The sequence below is a fragment of the Triticum urartu genome, chromosome 3 (genome assembly GCF_003073215.2).
Source record: "Triticum urartu cultivar G1812 chromosome 3, Tu2.1, whole genome shotgun sequence".
Classification (NCBI taxonomy): Eukaryota; Viridiplantae; Streptophyta; class Magnoliopsida; order Poales; family Poaceae; genus Triticum; species Triticum urartu.
In genome coordinates this window covers 736,531,577-736,547,874 of record NC_053024.1, presented here as the reverse complement: position 1 = coordinate 736,547,874, position 16,298 = coordinate 736,531,577, and the positions used below count along the sequence as shown (strand labels likewise).

Here is a 16,298-nt window from a genome sequence, read left to right as displayed (position 1 = left end):
GTGCATCACTCTATGTCTATGGATATCCTTGTTTGTTCCTTGTGGGACTAACCCATGTAGGTATTGAAAGTGCAATTCACTCAAATGGATAGCTCCAAGTGATCTACATCAACATTGAGCATCCACATCTTCAACATCTATATGAAGTCATCATCGACAAAACCCGAGGTTAGTTCACCCCTCTAAGGGGGATATCACATCTAGGGGGAGCTTTACTCTAAGACTTGAGCTAAAGCAACTCTAAAGATGTGAACACAACAATGCTTTATGTAAAAGTGGTAACCCCACTTGAGCTTAAACGATGAGTATGACCTATGATCAAGTGTTCTCACTTGACTCCTAAGTCAATATACTCATATATAGATGACCTTGTCATCGCAAATTGCTTGGTATATGCTAGAATTGGTTGTGCATGCCTTGTCACATATTTCATTTGCCATCTTATTGTGTGAGCATGCTGGTTGCATATTTTACTCATTCGAGGACATCCACTTGTTGTTTTGATTGTTTGGTTTTATTTCCTTTTGCCAAGTGGATGGACAAGAATGCCTAAGAACCTCCTCTAGCTATCTATGCTTTTCTCGTCTCAAACTCTATTCATGCTACATCACAAAATTTGATCAAGTCAGATTCGAACCACTCTGTGTGAGGAGCGCTCGGAGTCCCCGATTCGTCATAGACTTAAACTTCCAAAACCTCTTTATGATTCTCGGTCTGACCGATACCCCACTTTCGGTCCTACCGAGATCATTAAGTTGATCTAGGTTTTCGATCTCGGTGCAACCGATTTGAACCTTTCGGTCACACCGAGTTGCAACAACTGTATACAGCTTTGCATCTCGGTGTCACCGTGTTGTTCCACTCGGTCACACCGACATGGTCGGGCTATATATAGCCACGGGCAAAAATTTGGAAATTTCTCCAAACCCCTTCGCCCGCGCGATAGCCTGCTCTGCCAACGTGGTCTCCGGATCGTCTCCTCGCCGCCAGCCGCCTCCAGTCGCTGGTCTCCGTCGCCGTCAACGGGAATTCTACCCCGCCGTTGCCGCCGTTGCCGCCGTAGCGAGTCTCCGCCGAACTAGGGTATGGACTCGATCTTTGTGCTATTCCCCAATCCGATTCTTAGCACATTGTGATCATCATGATTCTTGCCACGATTGAAACACTCCTATCCAGTCAATGCGCTCATAGATTAGGTTTGATTCGAAAATTCTAGGTTTAGGTTTCTGCCGAAACCATCTCAGACCCACCGAGTTGAAAAACTCGGTCCCACCGATTTGGCTTATGCCATTGCACAAGTGAGACTCGGTCTGACCAAGAATTACTTATCGGTGTGACCGATTTTGGAGCTCTATGAAACCCTAGCAGTCTCGGTGCCACCGAACTGTGACTCGGTCCAACCGAGTTCACTAGTTTAGGTTCCAAAACTGCTTCGGTATCACCGAGTTTGAAAATCGGTAGATCCAAGATGATTTCAGTGGGAAACTAAAACTAAGTTTTTGAGTCATTCTTTTGCAAAAATCTCTGCATTTTGTGATGCTCATCTATTCTACCTCATCTATAAACTGTTCACAGGGTCAGCAGTCAGCTTGTTCATCATGTCAGACCAGAGTGATAGCCAGAACATGTCAGAAGAGCAAGTGCAGATGAGTGAGGGCACTAGTCCCTCAAGCTCTTCAGATGATGGTAGCAGAAGTACTCCTAGCAATTTGCCAAAAGCTGCCACCAGACAAAGGAAGAAGAGAACCTCAGAATCAGAGGATGAGGATTATGTGGCAGAAGAGGAAGCAACTTCAAAGAGAGTAGTTCTTGAGAAGGAACATGGCTCAGCTCAAGGCACAAAGCCAGGCCTGAAAGTCAAAAGGCCAGCAGGCAGGCAGCCTATGTCAAAGGCCAGAGCTTCAACTGAAAAGCCTGCACCCATAGAGCCAGTTGCTACTGAAGGCAAGAAGAGGAAGGAAAGGGTCAAGAAGACCGTAGCCAGAGTGCTTGGAAAGGCTTCCATCATGGAAGAAGAGGAAGAAGAAGAGGTAGCTGCACCAGCACCTAAAGCACCCAAGCTGATGGGTGATGCCATATGATTAGGGGCAGCTGCTTCCAAGGCCAAGCCAGCTCCAAAGCCAAAACCAAAGAGAAATACAAGAAGCATCCCAGCTGCTGAAAAGAACAAGGCCCCAGTGCCTGAAGCTGCAGAAGAAGAGGAAGAGAATGTTCTGAGAAAGCTCAAGCCCAAGATCCCAGACCACAACGATGCTCATCCTGTGGCTGAGGATATGAAGCTCAGGAGAGACTCAGGGCTCAGGAAGTGGAGAGAAGCAGATCCATATGCTTCAAGGAGAAGAACTGCTGTGGATTACAGATTTCACACCAAGGAACAGCAGGACTTCTATGAGACAGTTTTGCTTGACAAGAAGCCAATAGTTTGTGACATGAGATGGGTTGATTGGGAGTACATCAAGGACAATGAAGAGCACTATCCTGGAGTGCAAGATAGCTTTAGTGCTTGTGGAGTTGCAGACTTTGTTGGGCAGAAGCTCACAAAGTGGAATGAGGGGCTTATCATGCAGTTCTACTCCACAGCACACTTTTATCCAGATGGTAGGATAACTTGGATGTCTGAGGGTACGAGGTACCAATCTACAGTTGCTGAATGGGCTCAGCTGATCAATGCCCCTGAAGAGCATGAGGATGACTTGGATATCTATGCCAAGAAGAAGATGGATCATAACTCAATGTCCAATATGTACAAAGAAATTCCAAATGAAGCTCTTGAAACTTTCAAATTTGGCTCAGTGCATTATCTTCTGTCAGGGCTGCCAACTATCAATTGGATCTTGAGGCACACCTTATTGCCCAAATCTGGAGATCACAAGATGATCTGAGGCCATGCAATCAATTTGCTTCATGTATTTGATGTTCCTCAGAAATTCAAGGTCATGAGCCTCATAGTAGAGACAATCAAGAGGACAGCAGCAGACCAGAAGATGATCTGTGGATATGCCCCACAGATTCAGGAGCTCATCAACTCAAAGATGGGCACAGGCATATACTCATTGGACAAGGAACACCTGCCCATCCGTCCAGATTTTGAGGATAATCAAGTGGTTATGACTGAGAATGAACCATCATCAGCACAAGCACAAGCAAAGAAGGAGAAGGCAAGGAAGGAGAAAGCTGCCAAGATGCCAACTCAAGAGGAGGCATCTAAATATTTCTTGAAAACTAAACAAGAGCAGCTTGGTTACCTAATTGCATCCACCCTGCGGATTGAGAAAGGACTAGCCACCCTAACTCAGAACCAGGCAAGCCTAGAGAGAATTATGGAACAAAAGTTCTATGACTTGGATGTCAAGGTGACAGAGATTCAGACTGCAGTGGAGCAGCTCCAGGATGACATGCAGGAGAGGAGAGGCAGGACTACAACTGATGCCTTTGCTAGAGTGCCACGAGGTCCAAGGTCGTCTGCAGTGCCAGTTGCTGACACCAGAGCCACCACTTCTGCACCAGCTACAGCCTCAGTTCCACCAGCTCCAGCATCTACTTCAGCCCCAACTCCAGCGTCTACTTCAGCGTCTACAGAAGCCTTCGTCCTTGGAGTGATCCGGACTCCACCACCACCTGAAGATCAAGCCTGAGCATCGATCTAGCACTATGCATTTTCTAGGAACTTTTTGGTAACTTGTTGCCAAAGGGGGAGAAACATGTATAGATCATAGGCTTCGAGAGAGAGAGAGAGAGTGTTGCTTTTTTCTCTCTTGCTTTATTTGGTGGTTTTTTGAACTTTGTTTGCTTTTGAGTGCTTGAGATACTATGTCATTACTCTTGAGACATTGATGATCATGTGTTTGATCATAAGCTACACTTAATGTTTGCTTAATGCTATTATCTTATCTATCTTATGTGATCATTCACTATTCTTGGTGATGAATGCATGTATTTCATTCTTATCATTTTAAGCGCTCCACCAAGATGTATGTGACATGGAAGAGTAACCCATGACTCTAACTCTTTGTGCATTTGCAGTCCAAAGCAAATTTTAAATATGCACAAATTTAGGGGGAGCTCTTACTTATCACATACTTCTCAAAGCGACGATATATTTCATGCTTATTATCATTTGTCGAAGCTTTGATCTATATGTTGTCATCAATTACCAAAAAGGGGGAGATTGAAAGTGCAACTATCCCTAGGTGGTTTTGGTAATTCATAACAACATATAGCTCATTGAGCTAATGCTATTCCAAGATGACTATTTCAGGAAAGCTCAATGATTGGCATGGCATGGATGTGAAAGTGGAACCCTCAAAATGCTAAGGACAAAGGATTGGCTCAAGCTCATAAGCTCAAGACTCTTCATTTTATATTTTAGTGATCCAAGATCACATTGAGTCTTTAGGAAAAGCCAATACTATCAAGGAGGGATGAGGTGTTGCTTAATGAGCCTCTTGCTTCATGTGCTTAGTGATATGCTCCAAAACCCTCAACTACTTTCCCATATCCACATATGACCTAAACCCAAAGCCAAACTCGGTCCTACCGATTCTTTCTATCCGGCGCCACCGAGTTTCACTTGTCATAAGCCACTGCCAAACCCTAGCAAATCGCTTCTACCGATAGGGATCTCGGTCTCACCGAGATGGGATTGCAAACTCTTTGTTTCCCTTTCGTAACTTTCGGTCTCACCGAAAGAGCGGATCGGTCCCACCGAGATTGCAATGTAAATTCAGTGTTTCCTTTTTGTAACTTTTCGGTCTCACCGAAAGAGCAAATCGGTCCCACCGAGTTTGCCTGACCAACTCTCTGGTTAGCTAATTACCAAAATCGGTCTCACCGAGTTTGTGTAATCGGTCTCACCGAGATTACGTTATGCCCAAACCCTAACCATATCGGTCCTACCGAGTTGCATGTCAGTCCCACTGAAAATCTCTAACGGTCACTAGGTTTACCTTTTCGGTCCGACCGAGTTTGTTGATTCGGTCCCACCGAGATTGGAAAACTGTGTGTAACGGTTGGATTTTGTGTGGAGGCTATATATACCCCTCCACCTCCTCTTCACTCGTGGAGAGAGCCATCAGAACACATACACAATTCCAACTCATATGTTCTGAGAGAGAACCACCTACTCATGTGTTGAGACCAAGATATTCCATTCCTACCATATGAATCTTGATCTCTAGCCTTCCCCAAGTTGCTTTCCACTCAAATCTTCTTTCCACAAAATCCAAATCCTATGAGAGAGAGTTGAGTGTTGGGAGACTATCATTTGAAGCACAAGAGCAAGGAGTTCATTACCTACACACCATTTGTTACTTCTTGGAGAGTGGTGTCTCCTAGATTGGCTAGGTGTCACTTGGGAGCCTCCGACAAGATTGTGGAGTTGAACCAAGGAGTTTTTAAGGGCAAGGAGATCGCCTACTTCGTGAAGATCTACCGCTAGTGAGGCAAGTCCTTTGTGGGCGATGGCCATGGTGGGATAGACAAGGTTGCTTCTTCGTGGACCCTTTGTGGGTGGTTGCTTCTTCGTGGACCCTTTGTGGGTGGAGCCCTCCGTGGACTCGCGCAACCATTACCCTTTGTGGGTGGAGCCCTCCGTGGACTCGCGCAACCGTTACCCTTTGTGGGTTGAAGTCTCCATCAACGTGGATGTAGGATAGCACCACCTATCCGAACCACGGGAAAAACATCCGTGTCTCCAATTGCGTTTGATTTCTCCAAACCCTTCCCTTTACGTTCTTGCAAGTTGCATGCTTTACTTTCCGCTACCAATATACTCTTTGCATGCTTGCTTGAATTGTGTGATGATTGCTTGACTTGTCCTACAATAGCTAAAATCTGCCAAGAACTAAAATTGGGAAAAGGTTAAGTTTTTATTTGGTCAAGTAGTCTAATCACCCCCCCCCCCCCTCTAGACATACTTTCGATCCTACAAGATCGGAATCAACCGCGATCTGAATCGCTACGAGTATGACTCCTTCATCCGCGTTCTTGCAACGCTTCCGCTTAGCGATCTACAAGGGTATGTAGATGCACTCTCCTTCCTCTCGTTGCTAGATTACTCCATAGATTGATCTTGGTGATGCGTAGAAAATTTTAAATTTCTGCTACGATCCCCAACAGTGGCATCATGAGCTAGGTCTATGCGTAGTTTCTATGCACGAGTAGAACACAAGTTGTTGTGGGCGTCGGTTTTGTCAATTTACTTGCCGTTACTAGTCTTATATTGATTCGGCGGTATTGTGGGAAGAAGCGGCCTGGACCGACCTTACACGTACTCTTACGTGAGACTGGTTCCACCGACTGACATGCACTAGTTGCATAAGGTGGCTAGCGGGTGTCTGTCTCTCCCACTTTAGTCGGATCGGATTCGATGAAAAGGGTCCTTATGAAGGGTAAATAGAAATTGGCATATCACATTGTGGTTTTGGCGTAGGTAAGAAACGTTCTTGCTAGAAACCTATAGCAGCCACATAAAAACTTGCAACAACAATTAGAGGACTTCTAACTTGTTTTTGCAGCATGTGCCATGTGATGTGATATGGCCAAAAGGATGTGATGAATGATATATGTGATGTATGAGATTGATCATGTTCTTGTAATAGGAATCACGACTTGCATGTCGATGAGTATGACAACCGGCAGGAGCCATAGGAGTTGTCTTAATTTATTTATGACCTGCGTGTCAACATAAACGTCATGTAATTACTTTACTTTATTGCTAAAGCGTTAGCCATAGTAGTAGAAGTAATAGATGACGAGAAAACTTCAAGAAGACACGGTGATGGAGATCATGATGATGGAGATCATGGTGTCATGCCGGTGACAACGATGATCATGGAGCCCCAAAGATGGAGATCAAAAGGAGCAAAATGATATTGGCCATATCATGTCACTATTTGATTGCATGTGATGTTTATCATGTTTTTACATCTTATTTGCTTAGAACGATGGTAGCTTAAATAAGATGATCCCTCGCAATAATTTCAAGAATTGTGTTCCTCCTAACTGTGCACCGTTGCGAAGGTTCGTTGTTTTGAAGCACCACGTGATGATCGGGTGTGATAGATTCTAACGTTCGAATACAACGGGTGTAAGCCAGATTTACACACGCAATACACTTAGGTTGACTTGATGAGCCTAGCATGTACAGACATGGCCTCGGAACACGGAAGACCGAAAGGTCGAACATGAGTCGTATAGAAGATACGATCAACATGAAGATGTTCACTGATGATGACTAGTCCGGCTCACGTAATGATCGGACACGGCCTAGTTGACTCGGATCATGTATCACTTAGATGACTAGAGGGATGTCTATCTGAGTGGGAGTTCATTAAATAATTTGATTAGATGAACTTAATTATCATGAACATAGTCTAAATTGTCTTTGCAAATATGTTGTATATAAATAGCTCACGTTGTAGCTCTCTGTTTCAATACGTTCCTAGAGAAAGACCAAGTTGAATGATATTGTAAGCAATGATGTGGACTGGGTCCATAGTCCGAGGAGTGTCCTCACTGCTACACAGAAGGCTTACGTCTTTGATGCACCGCTCGATGTGCAAACCCCTACAATGTCGTATGTGGATGTTGTGAACACCTAACAGACACATCCTGATGACTACTTAATAGTTTAGTGCACCATACTTTACGGCTTAGAATCGGGATTCCAATGACGTTTTGAACACCATAAGACATATGAGATGTTCCAAGAGCTGAAATTGGGATTTCAGGCTCATGCCCGTGTTGAGAGGTATGAGACCTCTGACAAGTTCTTTTGCCAACAAGATGGAGGAGAATAGCTCAGAATGTCTAGGTGCTACAATCACTTAAATCAAGTGGGAGTTAAACTTCCAGATAAGATAGTGATTGATAGAGTTCTCTAGCCACTATCACTAAGCTACTAGATCTTCGTGATGAACTATGACATGCAAGGGATGGAGTTGATCCCGGAGCTGTTCGCGGTGCTTAAGACCGCAAAAGGTAGAAATCAAGAAGGAGCATCAAGTGTTGATGGTTTAACAAGACCACTGGTTTCAAGAAGGGCAAGGGCTAGAAGGGAAACTTCATGGATGGCAAACCAGTTGCCGCTCCAGTGAAGGAACCCAAGGTTGAACCCAAACCTGAGACTCAGTGCTTCTATTATAAGGGGAACGGTCACTGGTAGCCTCACTAGTACTCCTGGTAGCACCTGGGTATTGGATACCGGTTCAGTTGCTATTATTGGTGACTTGAAGCAAAAGCTACGGACTAAACGGAGACTGGCTAAGGGCGAGGTGACGATGTGTGTTGGAAGTGTTTCCAGAGTTGATGAGATCACCATCGCACGCTCCGTCTGCCTTTGGGATTAGTATTGAACCTAGATAAATGTTATCAGGTGTCTACGTTGAGCATGAATATGATTAGATCATGTACATTGCAATACGGTTATTCATTTAAGTTAGAGAATAATGGTTATTCTGTTTACATGAATAATACCTTTCATGGTCATGCACCCTATGTGAATGGTTCAGTGAATCTCAGTCGTGGTAATACACATGTTCACGCCAAAAGATGTAGATAGTACCGCTTTCTTGTGGCACTGTCGCTTAGGTCATATTGGCGTAAGATGCATGAAGAAACTCCATGTCGATGGATGTTTGGAGTCACTTGATTTTGAATCGCTTGACACATGCGAGCCATGCCTCATGGGCAGGATGACTAAGACCCCGTTTTCAGGTAAAATAAAACGGGCAAGTGACTTGTTGGAAATCATACATGCTGATGCGTGTGATCCAATGAGAATTGAAGCGTGCGGTGGATATCGCTATTTTCTCATCTTCACTGACGATTTGAGTAGATATAGGTATATTTACTTAATGAAGCACAAGTCTGAAACATTTGAAAAGTTCAAGCGATTTCAGAGTGAAGTTAAGAACCATCATAACAAGAAGATCAAATTCCTACGATCTGATCGATGAGAATTTCTGAGTTATGAGTTTGGCAATCACTTAAGACATTGTGGAATTGTTTCACAGTTGAAGCCACCTAGAACACCACTGGGTTATGGTGTGTCCGGACGTCGTAATCGAACCTTATGAGATATGGTGCGATCTATGATGTCTCTTACCGATCTACCGTTTCATTTTGAGGTTATGCGTTAGAGACAGCTACATTCACTTTAGATAGGACACCATCTAAGTCCGTTGAGACGACGTCATGTGAACATTGCTTTGGCAAGAAATCGAAGTCGTCGTCTCTTAATGTTTGGGGCTGCGATGCTTAAGGCTTCAGCCGGAGAAGCTCGAACCCAAAAGAGGACAAACACATCTTCATAGGATACCCAAAGGTGACAGTTGGGTATACCTTCTATCTCAGATTCGAGGGCAAATTGTTTGTCGCTAAGAACGGGTCCTTTCTCGAGAAGGAGTTTCTCTCGAAAGAATTGAGTGGGAGGAAGATAGAACTTGATGAGGTTGTCGAACCTTTACTTCAACCAGAGAGTGATGCAACACAGAAAGATGTTTTCTGTGGCACCTATGTCGGTTGAAGAGGAAGTTAATGATAGTGATCATGAAGCTTCGGATCAAGTTGCTATCGAACCTCGTAGGTCGACAAGGATATGTACTACTCCTGAGTGGTACGGTAATCCTGTCTCAGATACCATGTTGTTAGACAACAATGAACCTACGGGCTATGGAGAAGCGATGGTGGGCCAGTATTCCGACAAATGGTTAGAAGCCATGAAATACGAGATAGGATCCATGTATCAGAACAAAGTATGGACTTTGGTGGATTTGTCCGATGATCGGCAAGCCATTGAGATAAATGGATCTTTAAGAAGAAGACGGACGTGGGCGGTAATGTTACCATCTATGAAGCTCGACTTATGGGAAAGAGTCTTTTCACAAGTTCAAGGAGTTGACTACGATGAGAATTTCTCACCCGTAGCGATGCTTAAGTCCGTCGGAATCATGTTAGCATTAGTTGTATTTTTCGATTATGAAATCTGACAGATGGATGTCAAAACAAGTTTTCTTACCAGTTTTCGTAAGAAAAAGTTGTATGTGATACAATAAAAGGTTTTGTCGATCCTAAGGATGCTAAAAGGTATGCTGGCTCCAGCAATCCTTCTGTGGACTAGAGCAAGCATCTCGGAGTCAGAATATATGCTTGATGGAGTGATCAAAGCTTTTAGGTTTATACAATGTTTGCTAGAAACTTGTATTTACAAGAAAGTGAGTGGGAGCATTACAACATTTCTGATAAGTATATGTGGATGACATATTGTTGATCCGAAATAATGTAGAATTTCTGGAAAGCATAAATGGTTGTTTGAAGAGTGTTTTTCAAAGGAAGACCTGGATAAAGCTGCTTACATATTGGGCATCAAGATCTATAGAGATAGATCAAGACGCCTGATGATACTTTCAAAGGACGCACACCTTTGACATGTTTTTGAAGGAGTTCAAAATAGATCAGTCAAAGAAGGGGTTCTTACCTGAGTTGTAAGGTGTGAAGTTGAGTAAAACTCAAAGCTTGACCATGGCAGAAGAAAGAGGAAGGACGAAGGTCGTCCCCTATGCTTTTGTCATAGGCTCTATACGGTATGCCATGCTGAGTACCACACCAGATGTGTGCCTTGCCACATGTCTGGCAAGAGGGTACAAAGGTGATCTAGGAGTGGATCACCAGATAGCAGTCAAAATTATCCTTAGAGGAATAAGGAAATGTTTCTCGGTTATGGAGGTGATAAAGAGTTCGACGTAAAGAGTTATGTCGATGCAAGCTTAACACCTATCCGGATAGCTCTGAGTAGAGATATCGGATACGTATAATGGAGCAACAATTTGGAATAGGTCCAAGTGGAACGTGGTAGCAGCATCTACGATATGACATAAAGTTTTACGAAATACATAGGGATCTGAATATTGCAGACCCGTTGACTACAACCTCTCTCACAAGCATAACATGACCAAACCCAGAACTCATTGAGTGTTAATCACATAGTGATGTGAACTAGATTATTGAGTCTGGTAAACTCTTTGGATGTTGGTCACATGGCGATGTGACCTGTGAGTGTTAATCACATGGCGATGTGAACTAGATTATTGACTCTAGTGCAAGTGGGAGACTGTTGGAAATATGCCCTAGAGGCAATAATAAATTAGTTATTATTATATTTCATTGTTCATGATAATCGTTTATTTTCCATGCTAGAATTGTATTGATAGGAAACTCAGATACATGTGTGGATACATAGACAACACCATGTCCCTAGTAAGCCTCTAGTTGACTAGCTCGTTGATCAATAGATGGGTACGGTTTCCTGACCATGGACATTGGATGTCGTTGATAACGGGATCACATCATTAGGAGAATGATGTGATGGACAAGACCCAATACTAAGCCTAGCACAAGATCGTGTAGTTCGTATGCTAAAGCTTTTCTAATGTCAAGTATCATTTCCTTAGACCATGAGATTGTGCAACTCCCGGATACCGTAGGAGTGCTTTGGGTGTGCCAAACGTCACAACGTAACTGGGTGGCTATAAAGGTGCACTACGGGTATCTCCGAAAGTGTCTGTTGGGTTGGCACGAATAAAGACTGGGATTTGTCACTCCGTGTAACGGAGAGGTATCTCTGGGCCCACTCGGTAAGACACCATCATAATGTGCACAATGTGACCAAGGAGTTGATCACGGGATGATGTGTTACTGAACGAGTAAAGAGACTTACCGGTAATGAGATTGAACAAGGTATCGGGATACCGACGATCGAATCTCAGGCAAGTACTATACCGCTAGACAAAGGGAATTGTATACGGGATTGATTGAATCCTTGACATCGTGGTTCATCCGATGAGATCATCGTGGAGCATGTCGGAACCAACATGGGTATCCAGATCCCGTTGTTGGTTATTGACCGGATAGTTGTCTCGGCCATGTCTGCATGACTCCCGAGCCCGTAGGGTCTACACACTTAAGGTTCGATGACGCTAGGGTTACAGGGAAAGTATGTACGCGGTTACCGAATGCTGTTCGGGGTCCCGGATGAGATCCCGGACGTCACGAGGAGTTCCGAAATGGTCCGGAGGTAAAGATTTATATATGGGAAGTCCCGTTTTGGTCACCGGAAAAGTTTCGGGTGCTATCAGTAACGTATCGGGGCCACCAGGAGGGTCCCGGGGGTCCACCAGGTGGGGCCACCAGCCCTAGAAGGCTGCGTGGGCCAAGTGTGGGAGGGGACCAGCCCCAGGTGGGCCGGTGCGCCCCCCACCAAGGCCCAAGGCGCAAGGGAGAGTGGGAGGGGGCAAACCCTAGGTCCAGATGGGCCTTAAGGCCCACCCTAGGTGCGTCCCCCTCTCTCCCCCCTTGGCCGCCACCCTAGATGGGTTTGGGGGCTGCCGCCACCCCTAGGGAGGTAACCCTAGATGGGGGCGCAGCCCCTCCCCTTCCCCTATATATACTTGAGGTATTGGGGGCTGCAAGACACACGAGATCATCTCCCTCTTGGCGCAGCCCTACCTCTCTCCCTCCTCGTCTCTCGTAGTGCTTGGTGAAGCCCTGCTGGAGTCCCGCGCTTCTCCACCACCACCACGCCGTCATGCTGCTGCTGGACGGAGTCTTCCTCAACCTCTCCCTCTCTCCTTGCTGGATCAAGGCGTGGGAGACGTCACCGGGCTGCATGTGTGTGGAACGCGGAGGCGCTGTGGTTCGGCGCTTAGATCGGAATCAACCGCGATCTGAATAGCTACGAGTACGACTCCTTCATCCGCGTTCTTGCAACGCTTCCGCTTAGCGATCTACAAGGGTATGTAGATGCACTCTCCTTCCTCTCGTTGCTAGATTACTCCATAGATTGATCTTGGTGATGCGTAGAAAATTTTAAATTTCTACTACGATCCCCAACAATTCAAACTACTAGATAAACTACTCCTCATCGTCAGAGCTACGGAACTGCGCCCAGAACTCCTCCTTCTCCGGGTCGTCAACCCCTCCTCCTCCTCCTCCGAGAAGTCTGCCTAGTCCTCCTCGGAAGAGGACTCGATGGGGATCACCGTCGAGGGACCGTCCTCGTCCTCCTTCTTCGCCCCCTTCTTCTTCTGCCCCGCCTCACGCTTCCAGTAGTACTCCAGCTCGGCCTGGACGTACTCCGAATGCTCCCGAGCAAACCTCACCATCACCTGCTCGTCGGTCTCACCGGCACTAACGACAACCGAGGGCTTCTTCGCCGTCTTCTTCTTCGTCGGGATCTCCTTCATCTTGATGCCCTGTGGCACAAGCATCTCCGCTTCCGCCCGACTCTCGATCTCTAGGAAGTTGAGGTACTCCCGAGGCCTCTCGACACGCCACACCGCCACGTCGTAGGCACGCACGGCCTCGTGGGCGGAGGGGTACATGCCGATCCACCAACGCCTCTCAGTGTCGGAGAACTCCACTCCGAAGTTACAGGAGAGCTTCTGCCTCACACCGAAGAAGCCCGACTTGCCCTTCGGAGTCTTCTTCGGCGCCATCGGAGAGTGGTGGAGTGGCGGCGGCGTGCGTCCGGGGCGGTGGTGGATGGAGCCGGGCAGGGCGGAGCTGAGGGGTGGTGGCGGACGGAGCCGGGCGGGGCGGTGGCGGACGAAGCCAGGGCAGTCGGAGCTACGGCGAGCGGAGCTGCGGCAGGTCGGAGCTGCGGCGGGGCGGACGGGGCGGCGGCGTGCGCTGCGGCTGTGTGCGGCGGGGCGGCGGTGGGGCGTGGAGGCGACGGGGCGGCGGCGGCGCTGGATCTGATGCGGGCAGCGTGCGGCGGGGCGGAGGCGTGGAAACAGCGGCAGGGGGCAGGGCGGCGCCGGATCTGATGCGGGCGGCATGCGGCGGGGCGGCGGTGGGGCGGCGGCGGACGGGCGGGAGGTCGCGGGCGGGCGGTCCGGAAAGGAAAGGAACTGATGGTTGGGCGTTCGCAGGCGACGGCTGGTTTTGGACCAGATGCACCTCGTGATGTAAATTTGCACTGCGAGGTGTTGTATTTTACATCACGAGGAGGCCGCGGTCCAAATTTTTTTACATATGAACCGTCTGTTGGAGCTGCGTTTTTGGTCTCAAATGGTCCAAAACTTAGTTACTTTTACATTTGAACCATCTATTGGAGATGCTTTTAGCAAACTTTTGAACATTTAGAGGACAAAAAACAGCAAACCAGCATATATACTCTTGGCGAAATCACTAATTAAGGAGTACTCGTTGCAAAGAACACTCCACTTTTCCAGGTCGCGATAAGTGACGCACATACAGCGCGCCACTTGCCGCAACCTGGGAGTTTTCTCTTTTTTCATAGATTCATTTATTCAAAATGATCTATCTTTTAAACCGTGCGTCCAAATCTCGAACCGTTTTCACCATTGGATTCCTCATGTCGAGATCTTCAAAACTAGAACCCATGTTGATAGGTTTTGATAAACTTTTTTCAGAAAAAAAACGGACGAAAAAAACCGGGCGAAAAACCGAACCGGGAGCACGGTTTTTTCCCTCTCGAAAGAGGCACACCCATGCCTCTCGCGAAATCACACTCGTGCCTCTCGTGGAAGCAAAACCGTGACTCTTGTGAAAGGAAAAAAACAGAAAACGCGTTTTTTTCCGTTTCCAAGAGGCACAGCCGTGACTTTCGTGAAAGCACAACCACGCCTCTCGCGGAAGCAAACCGTGACTCTCACAAAAGAAAAAAAACAGAAAACACGTATTTTTTCCCTTTCTGAGAGGCACGGCCGTGACTCTCGCGAAAGCACGACCATGCCTCTCGCAGAAGCAAAACCGTGACTCTCGTGAAAGAAAAAAAAACAGAAAACGCGTTTTGTTTTTCCCTTTCCGAAAGGCACGGCCATGACTCTCGCGAAAGCACAACCGTGCCTCTCGCGGAAGCAAAACCGTAACTCTCGTGAAAGAAAGAAAAAAACAGAAAACGTGTTTTTTTCAGTTTCCGAAAGGCACGGCCGTGACTCTCGCTAAAGCACAAGTGTGCCTCTCGTAGAAAAAAATCATGACTTTCGCGAAAGAAAAAAAAAAGAAAACACGTTTTTTCGCGCAAAATTTCTTTTTTCAAAAAATTTTTATCAAAAAACTAAGGAAGACCGGGGAAAAACCAAAACGTTGAAAAAAACCAGAAAAAAACTGTTTAAAAAACAGAAAACGTGTGCGAAAAAATAAAAAAAACAAATCCGAAGGGAGCGTCCAGAGCGCGACACATGACGAATGGCTGAGAGCGCGCCAAGTGGCGCGGATCGTTGCGAGGCTCCCGAAGAAGCGCTCGTTAACTAGTTTTTTTTTTTGAGGTAGACGCTCGTTAACTAGTTGGTCCCTACTCTTGGTCTAGAGCAGCCTAGCACGCCTTGCTCATTACACTAGTGCGCTGGGCCTGGCCCATATGCGGGGTGCTTCCCATACACGCGCCGGTTTAAGCAAGCCCTAGAGCCAGTTCTTTTGAGCGATTCTTCCAGAATCGCCCTCCTCCCCAGCTTATTCCAGAATCACAACTCCATATGTTTTTTACAATCCTAGCTAATTAGATTTTAACTAGATAGGATTATAAAAAAAATATGGAGTGGCAATTCTAGGAGAAGCTGGGGAAGGGGGCGATTCTGGAAGAATCGCCGAAAAGAACTGGCCCCTAGGCTGCTGTTGTGTGTCTTATTCTGCTCCGCACCGCCGCCTTTGCAGCCTCCCCGACGACGAGACGGAGCGAGATCCACCTCTCCCTTGCGTCTGCACCGTCGCCCGTCCCCAAGGTGCTCCGCCAGACCGCCCCCGGTCGGTTGAGTTCTCTTCTCCGTGGTTGGATCAGAGCGATGGATTCCTGACATTTTCTGTCTTTGTGGTTGGGCGGATGGAGAGGGTGCTCAAGGATGACGCCATCCAGGAGAAGGCCAAGCGCGCCAGGATGGTAACCACCCCCCTCTCATCTGATCTACGTACTTGTTTTCCTTTTTCGTCTGTCTGGGTCAGTTCGTCGTTAGTTAGGGCATGTACAATGGTGCTGACACGTAAGATAAATGATGAGGTGAAGAAAAGAGAACTTGTAAGAGATGATCTCTTAGCATAATATGCCTCACCACATTTTTAGGAATAGCTAGTTATTGAAGATAAGGCTGAGAAATGACTTATTGTAGACATCCATTTTTGGCATCTCATAAATTACATGCAAGACTTAAGATAAGACTGTCTTATCAACCATTATACATGCCCTTAGTTCGATGACGTTGTTGCAACTGCGGGCAATTAGTTTACTCATCTCACTCAGACTGCAAAATCCATATATTATTAGTTCGACAAGTACTAGATCA

At 46.4% G+C, this 16,298-nt stretch overlaps 1 protein-coding gene across 1 annotated transcript; it reads right to left on the bottom strand.

The window, feature by feature from the left end:
• Nucleotides 1–13,001: 13,001 nt before the first annotated feature.
• LOC125542194 (ethylene-responsive transcription factor ERN3-like) lies at nucleotides 13,002–13,493 on the bottom strand. Its single transcript, XM_048705148.1, has one exon. The coding sequence runs from the start codon at nucleotides 13,491–13,493 to the stop codon at nucleotides 13,002–13,004; it is 492 nt and encodes a 163-aa protein (XP_048561105.1).
• Nucleotides 13,494–16,298: the final 2,805 nt, after the last annotated feature.